This window comes from Lytechinus pictus, chromosome 12 (genome assembly GCF_037042905.1).
Source record: "Lytechinus pictus isolate F3 Inbred chromosome 12, Lp3.0, whole genome shotgun sequence".
NCBI classification, from domain to species: domain Eukaryota; kingdom Metazoa; phylum Echinodermata; class Echinoidea; order Temnopleuroida; family Toxopneustidae; genus Lytechinus; species Lytechinus pictus.
This window is the reverse complement of record NC_087256.1, coordinates 29,308,973-29,324,758: the sequence shown is the minus strand read 5'-3', so window position 1 is coordinate 29,324,758 and position 15,786 is coordinate 29,308,973. Positions and strand designations below refer to the sequence as shown.

General features: G+C 35.5%; 1 protein-coding gene across 1 annotated transcript; it reads right to left on the bottom strand.

The window, feature by feature from the left end:
- Nucleotides 1-818: 818 nt before the first annotated feature.
- On the bottom strand, nt 819-14,422 carry LOC129273119 (transmembrane protein 128-like). The gene is made up of 5 exons (XM_064107584.1): nt 14,215-14,422; nt 10,287-10,476; nt 9,560-9,721; nt 8,483-8,587; nt 819-6,379 (listed from the first exon to the last, which is right to left on the bottom strand). Exons 1-5 carry the CDS (start codon nt 14,342-14,344, stop codon nt 6,358-6,360), a joined length of 609 nt encoding a protein of 202 aa, XP_063963654.1. The 5' UTR covers nt 14,345-14,422; the 3' UTR covers nt 819-6,357.
- Between the last annotated feature and the right edge of the window lie 1,364 nt (nt 14,423-15,786).

The window sequence follows — 15,786 nt, the reverse complement described above, 5'->3', positions numbered from 1 at the left end:
CAATACATGAGACGCAAATGAGGAGATTGATGTCACATAACTGATACATTTGTTGTATTTTCTAGCTTAGCTGGGTAATATAGGAGCGCCTTGAGCACCTAACAAGGTGGATATGTGCGCAATATAAATACCCTATATTATTATTTCATTAGACGGATATATTTAGTTTTTAACCCTAGAATGATGTAAAATTAGGTTGATTCATCATTTATTAAAGTTTGCTGACATTTTTTGGAAATCCTCTGTCATTGAATATGTAGAAAAATTAAATGTTTAGTATATAAAAAATGAAAGAAATAGCGCACGACATCATCACCTTCTCATTTGCAAACTGCGAACAACAGTACATACAACTGTTTTGCGAAACTTAAACATGACATAACTTTCTTTTTTTACAACCAATTTTGAAGTTTTCATCTATGTGCTGGTTTGATTTCTCTTTGTTCAAATCAACTTGTCCACCACAATCTTCACATTTTATGACCAAGGTTTGATTCCCCTTTTATTGAAAAAGCATTAACTTTGAGGATGGATCACACTTCCCCGTCTTACAAAGAGTTGCGATTGATCACGTCAACGTCTAAAATGCATATTTGTTCAAAATATTTTCTAGATATGTATATTTACGTTGTGTTTTTGTGCTGTTCAGTATGCTCCCTAAAAGGACATAGTTCAAATTTCCTGTTGAAAAATAATTGACATTGTTGGATTTCATATAGTTGAGGTTGATGAGATCAATCCTTTCTCTTTGTATGATGGACTGACATCTATTTACATGCAGATCAAACTGAATACAAACTAAACAATAAGACAAAATATCTGGAAAATAATGCATTTATTGCACAAAACAAATAAATACATTGCATTAATCATCAAATCACACAATTAAAAAACAAGAAATGTTTAAGGCACATACGGACATCAGGGAATAATTTTACTTCTAAAATTTGATTTGCGGTTTTGGTCACCTGACAAAATATTACACTGCCATTATGTAAATATCTACATGAATGTAAAATACTTGCTACAAAATGAAAAACATTCAACCAAGAATTACTGATTGTACATTTACTAGATTATTATGGTTCTTGACATATCAAAATAAACATCTGACAATATACGCATTATTTGACATTCTAGTACAATGTTAATTATTATATAAATATATGAAACATACACAACCTTAAACAGATTTCAGATAGTTGACAATTTTCAAAATTATTTATCATATTTATGTCTGGATTTAAAGTTCTGCTTCAGACCATAATTTCTTTAAGTTGGCAATAACGAACCATGTAAAAATATAGTTACACCGTGTAATTGAATATCATACGAGTTGGAGGATCATAGCTTAGTTGCTTCACCAGATGGTCACAAGTTTGAGTGCCACTCACCTCAACCAATGTGAACTAAACGGGTATCTGCTAAGATTTATTCTTTGAATGCACACTATCGGCGTGTTGCAACAAAATATTTGCAATCAATTGCAAATATTCTGTTGCAATTTTTACAATTGATAGATCAATTTTAACTGTAGCAAATCAGGGCCCCGTTGTACAAAGAGTTGTGATTGATCCGATCAATCGTAACTCTGGAAATCCATCAGTGTCATAATTTTTTCTACAGGAAATTTGCAAAATGTCCTTTGTAATCAAAGGAGAACACTCCAAATTGTAAAGAAGTCAATGAACTTATGGATATGGATTCATATCTAGAATATTATTTGAATAAACATGCATTTCATATGTTGACTTTGCTGGCTTTCCATAGTTGCGATTGATTGGATCAATCGTAACTCTTTGTACAACGGGGCCCAGATTACACAGCTTGTTTCAAGAAGCAGATAAGCTAGCAATCGCAAATTCGCAATTAATTTCAATAGTTATGATTAATTTAGGGACCGAAAATAGACTTGCAATTGATCGCAAGTTTCTTGCAATGCTCCATATGACAGATTCCTGCTCGTAGTTTATGCAAGGTAAAAGACGAGGCCTTCTAACCTCTCTGTTAGTAAAAAAAGAAGGCTTATCTTTTATTGGGGAGTTTTATGGATTTTCTTAAAATAAGCTCTGACTTTAAAGGTCAAGTCCACCCCAACAAAAACTTGATTTAAATAGAAAGAGAAAAATCCAACAAGCATAATAATAATAATAAAGGTATATTTACCCAGGGTAGCCACTTCAGTTCCGAAAACTGTTCTCCCAGCGGGCTCTGCTATTATTCCCGGCTAAGCTAGGCTACCTATTCGGTGCACACAGAAATTTGAGGAATATTTCGAGGAATAGCATAATCTCATAAAAATCGGATGTAAATAAGAAAGCTATGACATTTTAAAGTTTCGCTATTTTTCACAAAACAGTGATATGCACATTTCAGTGACATGATACTGAGACAGCCGATGATCTCCCTCACTATTTCTTTTGTATTTTATTATATCTAATATGAAATTTTCTAATTTTCTCCACATTAACAAGTGAAACAACGATTAATTCCTCCCTGAGCATGTGGAATTGGCATTGTTTAATACTATATGGTTCAGTCAAGTTGGTCCTTATTGTCAAATCTGTAGAAAAGAAATATTGTATAATTCAAACAATAAAAATAAAAGAAATAGTGAGTGAGGGACATCATCGACTGTCTCATTTTCATGTCACTGAGTTGTGCATATCACTGCTTTGTGAAAAATAAACGAAACTTTGAAATGTCATTAACTTTCTTATTTTACACCCGAGTTTGATGAAATTTTCAGCGTTATGCTTGTTTGATTTATCTCTACTTATTCAAATTAACGTTTTTCTGGGGTGGACTCGGCCCTTAAGTAAACTTGATAATAAAAGTCTTTGCCACCTCTTTTATCAGGAATTCCACTCATATCAACTTTCCTTTCATTCCCCATTATGTCTATGACAAAATGCGAACAGCAATGAAAAGACTCCTTGCTGGATTCCTTTTAAAAAATCAGGCATGATATTCTCCCGATTAAAATTGGAATTCTGATTTTTTTTAATATTTTTTTTTAAATAATAAAAAAAAAATTTCATAAGTTTTTTTTTTCCTTAAACGTGAAATCCTTTGCCCAAGAACATTCTCATGCTGTTTTTACTGCTTTTAAAGTCAAATGATAAAACTATCATGCAGACTCACCTTGAAAAATCACTTTCGATTTTCTTTGCTATGCAAGAGCTTGTAACCCCGAACGGGGCGCCTCGGACTTTGGCAGTAACTTTAATAGCGACCCTTGGCTATTTTTCAGCTTTTTTTTTCACAGGGGAATATCATGCCTGGAAAATGCGGCTCTGACTTTATATTGTTATGCTGTTCTGTGGCCCAAATGATCCTGTTCAATTCAGGTAGTCAATTGACATCTCTATGAATCAGTATCAAGGCTTGGCAAAAATCATAATTTTACTTAACAATTCTGAATATAGAATTCTCCTAAAATACCAAAACACTGGGCAATGTAAACATGAATAGTACACAAAGAGAGATAGATCAAGAGCATAAACTTGTAAATGGAATGTCACCATAATGTCTATTAAATTTTATCATAAAATGTTTATAAGGAAATAAAAATCAAGGATTAGCATTATTTAGCTGATGCAAGGAGTCCTCATTGAATTAGGCTAGGCCCCAAAATGTTCACAATTTCGATGTCAAGAGGTATATACTTATTTTAGAAACCGATGAAACCTTCAGCTTTAAAGCCCAACGTTATATCAAAACAGAATTTAATATGTCTTGCGCACAAAAGTAAAAAAAAAAAGATAATTCCTCTGCTTTTTACAAGAATATTTACATCTTTCAATACAAAAGAAAATAACTTAGATATACATATTGAACTATATATACATGTTGTTACATTCACAATATAAAAATATTTCTCAGTAGTTGGTACTGGTATTAAAATGTTTCATTCATCAAACTCAATGTTAGTGGAATTATTCACTGCAAATATTAATTGTCTGTTCCACCAGTAAAATGTGCAAAGAAACAATTAGTGACGTCAAGAATGAACAGAAAATGTTAAAATAGAAAGTTAAAATAATTCAAATGATTACAGTGAGATGGAAGTGTTAAAACAGTAACTTTGGTCCTATGCCAGAGTGTCTTCACCTTCAAAGGTAAAGTCCACACAAACTAAAAGTTTCATTGGGGGCAGTGGCGGACCGTGACCCGGAGGAGACAAAGCATTGGAGGGGCACAGTATTGTTCACAAACAATACAGTGCCCCTCCAATCATTGTCTCCTACGGGTCACGGTCCGCCACTGATTGGGGGTAAACTTGGCCTTTAATCTACATGTACATCGTATTCCACTCATAATCTAAACCAATACCAATATCATTATTTTCATGCACTGTAATCATTTTGATCCCATCAATATTTCTTAGCCTGATGCACTCATTGGTCCTACAAAACGAAATTATTATTGGCTGATATTAACTGATCAAACATCCAACTGATCCTAAGATGTACATGTATGTTCGGTACTTCACCTGTTTTATCAAAAGCTTGTTGAATTTATCTCTTTACTTTACATGCTCCATTAGTTAATCATTGTGTCTTCAAAATCATGAGATATAAAGAATTATCTTGTGACCAATAACCAAAACTAAAAATAAAAAACTACAAGTTCAGGCTCGTTCAGACAGACCGAACGCTGGTTATGACCAGTGGCAGTTGTTTGTAAGACAAAGGTGGCCTAAGACAGCAAACTGGAGGAAGCCTACTTTTTCAAGCTGCTTTAGACAATACGGGAGTCCAGAAGATCAGGTCTAAGTCCTACTAGAGACTTATCAATCACTTGCCCACTGGTCCTACATCTATTCATATACTGTATAACCTATAGATAATCCAGTTTTGTCTGTGGAGCGTTGTTGCCCATTTGATTAGTCTCCGGTCTTTGAAACGGACGGCTGTGATTTCAAATCCCATGCCATGGCGTAATATCCTCCAGCAAGAAATTCATCCGCACTGTGCTGCACTTGACCCAGGTGAGGTGTATGGGTACCTGGCAGGTTTAATTCCTAGAATGCACCAAGCAACTCTAACAGCTGTGCTCAAGCCGGGGTAAAATATAGTGCCCCATTGAATAGGAAACTAGATGATCGGTGGCTCATAAATGCTATACGTTATTATTATTATCTGATCTTTCCTAATACCAATCACCATAACAGAGACAGATCTCACTGCAAAATTTCACAACCAACAATAGTAAGAGGACATAAGTCACTGCATGCTGCATGCACCCTGAAACTTCAAATGCATACTAATAGGATTTCATAATACATGTAAGTGTGCAAGGGAAAGAATAGGGACTCTCGACATTTAGGAGTGGGGTTTAACAGATTGATAAACATCAATTATTGTCATCATTTGTCTGCATCCCAAAACACCGCTCCTGGATGTTCTTTTTTAATTTCAACATTTTCATTTTTTCATTCAGTAAAATGAAATCCTGAGAAATCCACCAATTTGCAACCAAATTGGTTCTTGAAGCATGTTATTCATATTTCCCTCAGTGTCTACATGAATACTAGTGAATTCATGAATAGAAAATGATGTGCTTGAAAATGGTCACAGTATTATTGGCAGTTACTGTACACTACACATCTTGGAGGGTCCTATATTTCCATTTCACGAATATCTGGATTTCACAGCTTGGCAATTTGGAAATTAAACATCTTCCTTTTGAGATGAGAAATAGCCCCTAATATGTTATGAAACATTGTTTTCCTATAACAGTGTATCTAATCAGTGGATCAATCAATAAATGGAGTTTGTTACGATTAATTAAGAGAAGAGCCATTCGTTGTGCACTCTTCAGAGTATGACGCACAAATGAATGGAAGCGAACACGACAAAAAAATACAACAAAGGGCGCGTAGGCAGACTGGCGCGAAAAAGTGAGAGCTGATTGGCTATTTAAGTCCTAACGGTAAATTAGTCTTGCCCCGAGTCCGATGGGAAAAAAAAAACATAAATAATTTACCGTTAGGACTTAAATAGTCAATCAGCGCTCACTATTTCGCGCCAGTCTGCCTACGCGCCCTTTGTTATATTTTTTTGTTGTGTTTGCTTCCATTCATTTGTGCGTCAAACTCTGAAGAGTGCAAAACGAAAAGCTTTAGTATGGCTCTTCTCAAATTTTGTACCACTACTAGTAAACGACTATTAATTAAGAGAGCAAAACACCAATCAATGAGCAAAGTGCAGAGTAAACAGCTGAGAGGCTGAAGCCGGAAGATGAAATGTGGGTTAATATTTAAAGAGATATGAAAAATCCCTAAAAGACTTAAGAGATTTTATAAGCACAGAGAGAGAGAGAGAGAGAAAGCAAGATGAAAGATAGAATTGATCAGATAACTACCCCCTGCCGACTGTGATATGGTGAGGAAGAAAACAGAAGAACATTTGTAAGTAAATAGATAATATTAAAAAATCGCAATATAAATGAACATAGAAACGTACATTACATTTGTTTTCAATCAATGCTTAAGTTATACACTGTGGAATAAATCTATATCACTGTAGCACTCCTATATTAACAAGAATTCAAAATGATAGGTCTGCTACAAAGTATAAGCAATTGAAATCAATCAATATGTTGATGAAAAATATTAGTCAATTAATTTTCATACAGGATTTTGGATTTCCCATTCAGTGTTACAAAATCGTGATGTTATTTCCCTTTACTCAGTTTCAAGATTAAGAATTTCTCATGAATAGATAATGGGATTCGGAAGACTCTCCATGCTCTCAAGATTCAACCAAACACAATATGCCTGAAACCGTGACTCGACCAAACCAGCCTATTGGTACATGCTCCGATTTGAAAAGTCTGAAACATCATTTGTACATGCTTCAAGTTCTAGCTGTTCTAAAACATCACAAATATAGCATGCAGTTTACAAGTACATGTAATACCTTAGTCACATATATGCTCTACGGCAGCCACACGGCGAGTCAAAAACTGCAGTTTCATTCATTTTTATTCAACCCACCAATATTAAACTATTACAATAATTGTTAAAACAGCTGTTTTTGACTCGCCATACTGCCACCGTAGAGCAAATGTGACCGAGGTATAAATGATGCAGAAGCAATATGGATGCAATGAGGATTACATGCTCACGCCATGTAGCATGAAGACTTTGTCGCACTGAACTTGATCCAAGTCACAGTGTCCAAACCCGCATCAAATTGCTCCAAAAGCAGTATTAGTACCCACATTAAAATTTGACATGGCATGGTGCATGCTTGATTTGATTAGTCGCATTGGAGGGGTATTCATGATCACTTCATTTCCACTACTTTTGGTCCACAATTATTCCTAAATAAGGCCCAATGTTTGACCATGATCACTTTAGCTTGACCAGGGGGGGGGGGGTTTCACCAACATGTGTTGTCGGATTTGACAACGTTCCTTGTTTTTGATTGGCTGACAAGCAATATTACTAAGGTACATGTAACTATCTGAGAACGGTATTTGTCTGATAAAACAACAGACAAGTCCTCCATGAAATGCTTCCCTGGCCTTTGTACAGAGTATTGTCATGTGGCATATTGTTTCCAGGGCACTTAACGGGCAAAAAAAAATATTTTTTATTATTTTCGGGGGCTACTTTTTAAAACTAACTGCCTAGATCTGCAACATTAGATAAGCTTTAACACTGTGATGAATTGGGATTTCCAGGGCTCCTTTTTTTAGGTTTCCAGTGCTCTTTCGAGTATTTCGGGCCTAAATCGCTTCCAGCATTTGTGTAATTTTTTTCCCCTAGCACAACATTGCTTCCTGGACACTGCGGTGATGCTGTTAGTGTTCAGGTATTACAACTAAATCTTCTCATATATATGGAGGCAGGATTTCCATGCTTAGTTTAAAACTAGTGTCATAGTTTATACCAATTATGGAAATTCACACTTATTGGCTGCTTTGCTTATTCTGTAAGAAGACCAGGGGCCCTATGTCACAAGCTGAACTATTGATTATATTATTATTGATATTTATCATAGATTTCATCATTTCAGCAGAGCAATCAATACAATCAATCACAAAAATCTTTCCGTAGATTAATTGCTTTATGTCAGCTTTGTGTAATGAAGGCACAAGGACCACATCTTTTCCCTTTGGAGCAATGCCTCTCTGATAACACTTGATAAGTCTGCCTTCCTCAAAATAAATGTTGCTTTCAAAAGCCTATTTTAGTTTGGTCTTTAAATGGAGGTTAGGCTTTTTTTACAACTGATTTCGAGTTCTCAATTCAGACAGTCGCTTTCATGTTGCCCATTTCTTTCATTTTGGCCCATGCCATTTTGATACCCTGAAATGTTCACTCCAGCATTAAGCAACAATCTGTCATCGGATAGAGGGGACATTAGAGCATTGATTAACATCTCCTCCATATTATTCAGAGACAAAAATCTGACAGAATTGAACACGTTTCTTTGATACACACTGTATGTGTAGTATAGATGCTTACATGCTATTCGGTAGGAGACTGACAAGGACTACGAAACCCATGAAGAGAGTGAAGAGAAATACAGGTGTCAGGAATCCATACACAGGCCACAGAGCTATGTTGAGACTGCAAAGAAGAAAACAAGAGAGAGAGAGAAGGGGGAGATGGTGAGAGAGAGGGAGAGAGAGGGGTCGATGGAAGCATAAAAGAAAAACACGTAACTTGGCATAATTGAAGAAATCAAAGTAAATCGTAAAACACATCGCTTCCTTTACATGCATGTACTTGGTATATCCCTTTGTGACACCATTTAAATTTTAACTAAAGAAAAATATGACCCTACCATGCAAGATCTGTAAGATAATTAATCAAACTTCTTTTTAAAAAAATGTTTAAAACACTTACACCAATAACACCATCCAACAAGATCATCTTGTATCCCATCACCTTGTCAACTTGTATCCCATAAACTTCAGCCCAAGGCTTTGGAATAGGTTTTATAAAAGAATATATGCATATGGAGGAGCCGTGGTGTAGTGGTTCTGCCTCTCGCCTTGTAAATAGAGGGTTGTATTTTCGAATCCCACCACGGTCTGGCGTCCTTTGGCAAGGCGTTAATCCACACTTAGCCACTCTCGACCCAGGTGCTAAATGGGTACCCGGTAGGATGTGAAAGTCATTGTATCTTCTCCAGTACTGTGTGCGCCTCACCAGCGTCTGACTGGAATACTCCCCAGAAAGTGGAGGATGTGCACACATTGTGTGCGGGAATGACTGATTGAATCCAATGACCGGGGTAATAATATATCTGTAAAGCGCTTAGACACGCCGTTCCGATGTATTAAGTGCTATATAAAAGCGGATTATTATATTATGCATGCAGATATTTTAATTTATTTCGATCAGGTACCTTTTCAAATCAGATTTTCATGTAAGATCACAAAATTTTCATTTCATATCCTCCACATCATAACTGTTTCAGGGCATGTATTAATAAAATCTAATATTTGGAATAGTCAAAGACATTTTTTTTTGGGGGGGGGGGGATTTACCAAAGCTTTTGAAAGACAGGATTTAAGCTGCCTTACGAGATCTTACCATAGAGTCCCAGCAACGAAGGAACATGTTGCAATGGGTATGGCACATGGACAATGTTTCTCCCAATCGTTGATCTTTCTTATCCATGAGCACACAACAATGAGGTAGAGGGCAATGATCAAGTTTACACCGAGGAAACAAACACCAACATACAGCCACGTCCTGAAAAAGGGGTGAGGAGAACAACGGGCCAATTTGAAAGTAAGGAGCTAATAAGTAAAGACTTTAATCAAAATGAAATGGTCTGGGCTCCATTTCATAAAACTTATCATAATAACAAAATTGCAATATACAGCTTTAAGCTGCCAAAATCCTTTAATCTGATAGGTTGATGGTAGGCCTACATTTTTCATAGAAATTGTGTATTCTTTATTATAACAAGTCTTCGTGAGACGGGACTCTCGTGGGTGTTTTGGGAATTTACAGCAACTGGAAGATGAAGTGAAAATCTAAAGAATGTTTAAAAACATAATTTAAGAAATATATTGGGTAGAAATGATGATGGTGATGTGATCAAGGGTGGTAGCTCCGAATCATGAGGCTACTAGATACATGTAAATGTTCTGACCATTAAACAAATTTAATTTAATTCACTAACCGATGTTCAATGAATACTCACTACATGCACAACTTCCATCAGTACATGGATAAATATCCAACGAAAATAAACTTGCAGATTTATTCATAAATGTTAACACTGAAATATCATGAAAATATGACAACTCACCGATTTACAGCAGAATTATAAAGAATAGCAGGAAGGAAGTCAGTTAATTTGAAGATAGCCATCGACGAAAGAATCCAGAATACTGTTTGGAAGTTGTAAGGTGAGCTGGCCTTTGCCTCGGCTTCTTCTTCACGTTTTTTCTGCATCTCCTCAAGCTTCTTCGGGTCAATCTTCCGGTACTTTAGGATGTCTGGGGAAAAAAGGAAAGTTCTTCTTCTTTATTTTAAATGATATAAAGCCAAAATTGTAGCTAAAATCAAATCGAATTTCTAACCAACCTGTACCATAGAAATATATAGAAATAATATATTTGCATCACAAAACAACACTCACCCCAATCTCTTATTTCTCCTATTGGTAAAAAAAAACATGGAACAAATTAAAGGCAGGGCTTGACATTAGCAGTTGCCCTGTGACCCAAGGCAACCAAAAATGAGAGTCGGGCCACCACACTGCCCTGCTGTTGGTTGGTCATGTTGTCGGATAATATTTGTTCACTTGTGAATTGATAAAAATATAGCATTTATTCTGGAAATTGGACTGGACAATAATTAATATCAACAACAGAAAAAAGTTCTATAAACGTGACTAAATTTTCTCTTGGTCTGTGGATTTAATGGCGGCTGGCCATAATAAAAAAATTTGCCAGAATTGTACAAGACCAGGCATGGCAAAATACATAAAAGTGTGATTTTCAGTTGGACATTGAAATTTGTTTTGGCTAGAATGATCAATATCATTTTTTTTTTGTATTTTTTTTTTGAAAAAGTTAAATACATGTACTCTTTTTGGACTATGAAAAAAAATGTACTAAGCAAACCCAAATGACTGTTTTGACAGTTTTAATTAGACCCACATTTTGTCTTTTAGGGTTATTTTGCAATTTGTCCTTCTTCCTGAAAAACAAAATATTCCCTTTATTTTGAACTCCAATAAATTCAAAACTGGATAAGATCTTTCATTTATACTTTTCTGTAATTAAGCAAGGCTCCACATTAACTTTTTTTGGTGGTGGCCCGTTCGGGCCACCAAAACCATCAAATTTTTTTTTTTGGTGGCCCTATATTAAAGTTTGGTGGCCCGAAAAATATAAAGAAAAACATTAAAAATGAATAAAACAAACTTCTGAAATATTAATTCTGCAGCCACTACCACTATGTTACTTTTACTTTATACATGTAAACCTTGTTTGCTGTTATTTTACTTTGCTAATTGATAAATGTTTCTATCGTTGTAAAAATGAAATGATTGAAAGAGAATAAATTAATTGTATTGTTCGCAGGTTGTGTGGACTTTTTTTTTAATCTCTGTATAGAGATAATGGTAAAGTAAATAAATAGTGCATAGCAAATTCAGATAGATGTACAAAACAATGGTTTTTCCTTCCTTCCTCTTTGAATCCTAAAACCTAGAATATGCATGCCCCAAATCCAGTTTATTTCTGTTTTCTCTTTTGCAGCATATTATAGAAGGAGAAAATCACAGAAAAATATGCTGCAAAATTAGAACAATTCATAAAAGGGGGAAACAAACGAAAATAATTTTCAAAAAGTATATTACAAAAAGAAAACAAAAATAATAAAAGAAATTAGTGAAATAAAACAAAAGAAAGAAAATGAAGAAAGAAAAAACAAAGAACAGGGAAAAAAAGAAAAGAAAAAAATTAGAGAGAAAAAAGAAAAGAAAATGAAAGAAAAATTAATAAAACAAAGTTAATAAAAAAAATGGGGAAAAGGGGAAAATTAAGAAGCCATTACATATATTTTCTAACAGCTGTGGCAACAGTCTATTCTGACTGGAATATAATTAAAAGCCAAGCAAAAAATTTTCACTTACTTTTTGGGAATGGCACATTTTTATTTTTATATCCTTTAGTTTGTATTATTTTATTTTCAGTAGAAACATATTTTTTAATCAGGCATATTCATTGGGAAGGGGTATAAATGGTTTAACCACTGTAAAAAAAAAATGAAAGGAAAAAAAAAAAGAAATCAGCAAAAATTATATCTGGAAAAAAAGTGTGAGAAAAGTCCTTCCCTATATTTGCCAAAATGTTGGGGAAAAAAATCAAATTTCATATCAATGAAATGCCTTCCCAAAGTATTTACTTCCTCAAGAGTGGTTTAAGAAGTCATTTATAAACAAGAAAGAAAGAAACTGTCTGTTTGTTTTTGGCTAGAAAATACACAGCTTCGAAAGAAACCAAGTATCATCATACATACAAATGCACACGTGGGACTGTGATGTACTTGCCTATGTGTTTTATGTGGAAATCGGTCTTTTTGAGTCAAAAGAGAGGTCATAATTCCTCTTCTTAATACTTGCAAATAATCAGGATACACCAGATTTTCGTAATATAGACTGTAGAATTGCATTTCATTGGTGTAAAATGTGACTTTGACTGAGATTTTCAAAGTTCTGTGGAAGATTTCTCAGCAGCAACATTTTTTATCGCAGCTCCCTGAGTCTGAATAGGCTGAGCTACATGTAGATCTAGAGTACAGCTGTATGCAGTGGCTTCATGCAAAGCTCACGCCAGCCGGCCGGCGCGTCTGGCTGGATAATAGCTACTGTATGCTATAGCTGTAGGCCTAATATGCAAACTTTATGTGTGTGTATTTGTGTGTAGATCAACAAAAAGGGCGCATGACGAACTGGCTTGCAATTTGAGCTGTAGAAAGTTGATAAATGCGTGCAAAATTGGGAGAAAAATTGCGCTACTTTGAAAATTATTGGTTGCCCGATTCGGGCCACCAAAACCTAACATTTTATCAATAATGGTTGCCCGAGGTGAATTTTTGGTGGCCCCGGGCCACCGGGCCACCGCTAATGTCGAGCCTTGAATTAAGAACAGGATGTGCCCAATTAGCATGACAAATTAAAAGCTGACCCCTTCTAGGATAATTGAATGAGTTCTAATCCTCTTTTAACACCTTGCACAATAGCGTGAGGGTAAAGGTACTTCAATAGACTTGTCCACTTTAATCCCCCTTCTCAATTTGAAGCATGGTAACGTTCTAAGGTTAGGTGGTCAATATTCTTCATGTAATGAGGGTTAGGAACCCGGGTGGTACGGGGATATGCCGCTTTGAGGACTCATCCGTGTAATATTAGGTAGATACTGTCCAAAAATGGGGTAGAATGGGGTCGCAATAGCACCCCAAATAAAACGGGAATTAATAAATTATGCGCTTACCCCGATTATATGGATGAAGGTCTATCGTGACACAGAATCCTGACATCCGAGCCACAAAACTGGACCCTCATAAAAAGTTCTTTCACGTTCGTTCTCCTTCTTTCAAAATTGAAAACAAAATGGCCGATCGATACCCAGAACAAACGCGACATGGAGGTCTATATTTTCCTTTTTTTGAGTGTCCAGTTTGTGCCTCGATATCAGGATTCTGATTCACGATAGACCTATATAATCGAGGTACCAGTAAGTGCATAATTTATTTTTTCCCCTTTTATTTCGTTTCGAGTGGCGTGCTATTGCGACCCCATTTTGGAGAGTACCCATGTCTGCCTAATACTATTACATGGCCACAGACGACTCCTGGGCTCCGGCCGCAAAGAAGGCCGGAGCTCCCAGGGTTAATCCTTGAATTCATATGCGTCTTGTAGCTTGGCGAACAACAAAGTAAACAAGATGGCGACGTAAACATCGCGGCAAGTTTTCCATCTTTTGACTTTTCTTCATAATCATATTTTTCTTGTTTTTTAATGAATTCTTGTTTAAAAATGAAATCAATATTGTATACATGTCGGAAATGAAGTAGTATCCCATTTATATGAAATTAGGGCTAGATCAGTTTTACTACAATGTAGAAATCTCGGGGGCGAAAATTTCAATTTTTTTTTCACAAACACAAAAGTCAACATTTGGGGCTGTACTGTAGTCTAGACTTCCGTCTTCATGACAACTTACCCCCTCCATACGCTTCCATGAAAACCTTTGCAATACGTCTTCTCCTGACTTCATATTCGTTGTCAGTTGAGTTATTTCGTGAGGTTTGAGTTTCAGCCGGTCTCGATGATTCAGATTCCTGGTTCTCCATGTTATTTCCGTTATTATAATAAGATAATAATAAGATTTATAACGACGGTCCTTTTCGTGATTCTTTCAATTTATTTAGGTAAACGGTACGGTGTTGTTCATCGCGATGTGAAACAAATAATGAAATGAAAAAAATAATGCTCAATCAATCCAGAATGAATCAAACAAGTAAATATGTCCCTAGGCCTATGTGTAAATAAATGAAATAAAATAAACGAATGAATGAATAAATAAATGTGAAAATTAAAAAAATAGATGGATATATAAATAAACAACAAACAAACAAACAAATAAATAATAAATTTATTTATAAATAATTAAATATAAATTCATAAACATTACGTCAAACCCCCGTTTGGAGAAAGACCGCAGTTCAGATTGCAAACTGCGGTTCTATACCCCATTTTGCGTTTGTAAATCCCAAAATCATTTCCAAGCCCAGGGGGCCGTTTCATAAAGCTGCTCGTAAGTTAAGAGCGACTTTAAGAACGACTGGTGATCCTTTCTCGCGCGCTAGATCTTCGCCAATGGTGTGTACCATTTACCGCAAGACAGGATCACCAGTCGCTTTTTATTTACGAACAGCTTTATGAAACACCCGCCTGATCAATCCCGCTAGGCCAGGTAATCCCCGCTGTCTCAATTTTACCTCCACAGGCCAGATTATGAGCGTTAATTGAGCCAAGGACGAAATGATAAACAACAGCTGTGCTATTACGTAAGACTTCTCTGCCTGTAGTAGGACCTTCGGAATGAAATTATTGTATTCGATATTTAATCACGTTTTCAAATGCATATTGTATTCAGAAATCCAATGTTAGTCCATTTTCAAGTTCGAACGAAGAAAATCGACTTCGAAATAAGGAAAGTAAGTGAATTAAAATGACGGCATGCTTTGCTCGGGCTGTTGTGTTATCTTCGGACCAGAAACAGGTGTTTTGATATTTAAATTGCTTGCTTGGGGCAGTTCTGGTTTGTCGTACTTGGAGAAGAGAATTGATTGAGGGAATCTGGGGTATAGTGTTTTCAAATGAAAGGTTTTCGTCATGAAATGGGAAATAATTGAGTAAATTATATAAAATATATGTGTGAATAAACAAATAATCAGGGTGAGGCCGGTTATATATGGGCAAGTTTAATTACCTAAAATATCTCATGCAGGGTTTTAAATTTAAGGTTTCATTGAAGATCACCATTCAGTTAATGAATAAAATCAAAGATAATTAAGCACAAAAATAGCTTATTTGAATGATGAATGGCTTTTGACGGGAGATAAGGGAGCCACTATTCGTCAGTATAGGCCCATATTCCTGAATAAATTGATTGCGTATATAAAATATACCAGGAAATTTATTTAAACCATTGTAAGATGTAAAGTAAATCAGAAGATATGTATGAAACTGATATTGAATGATGAAATCCAACAGTTAATATTCAAACCAT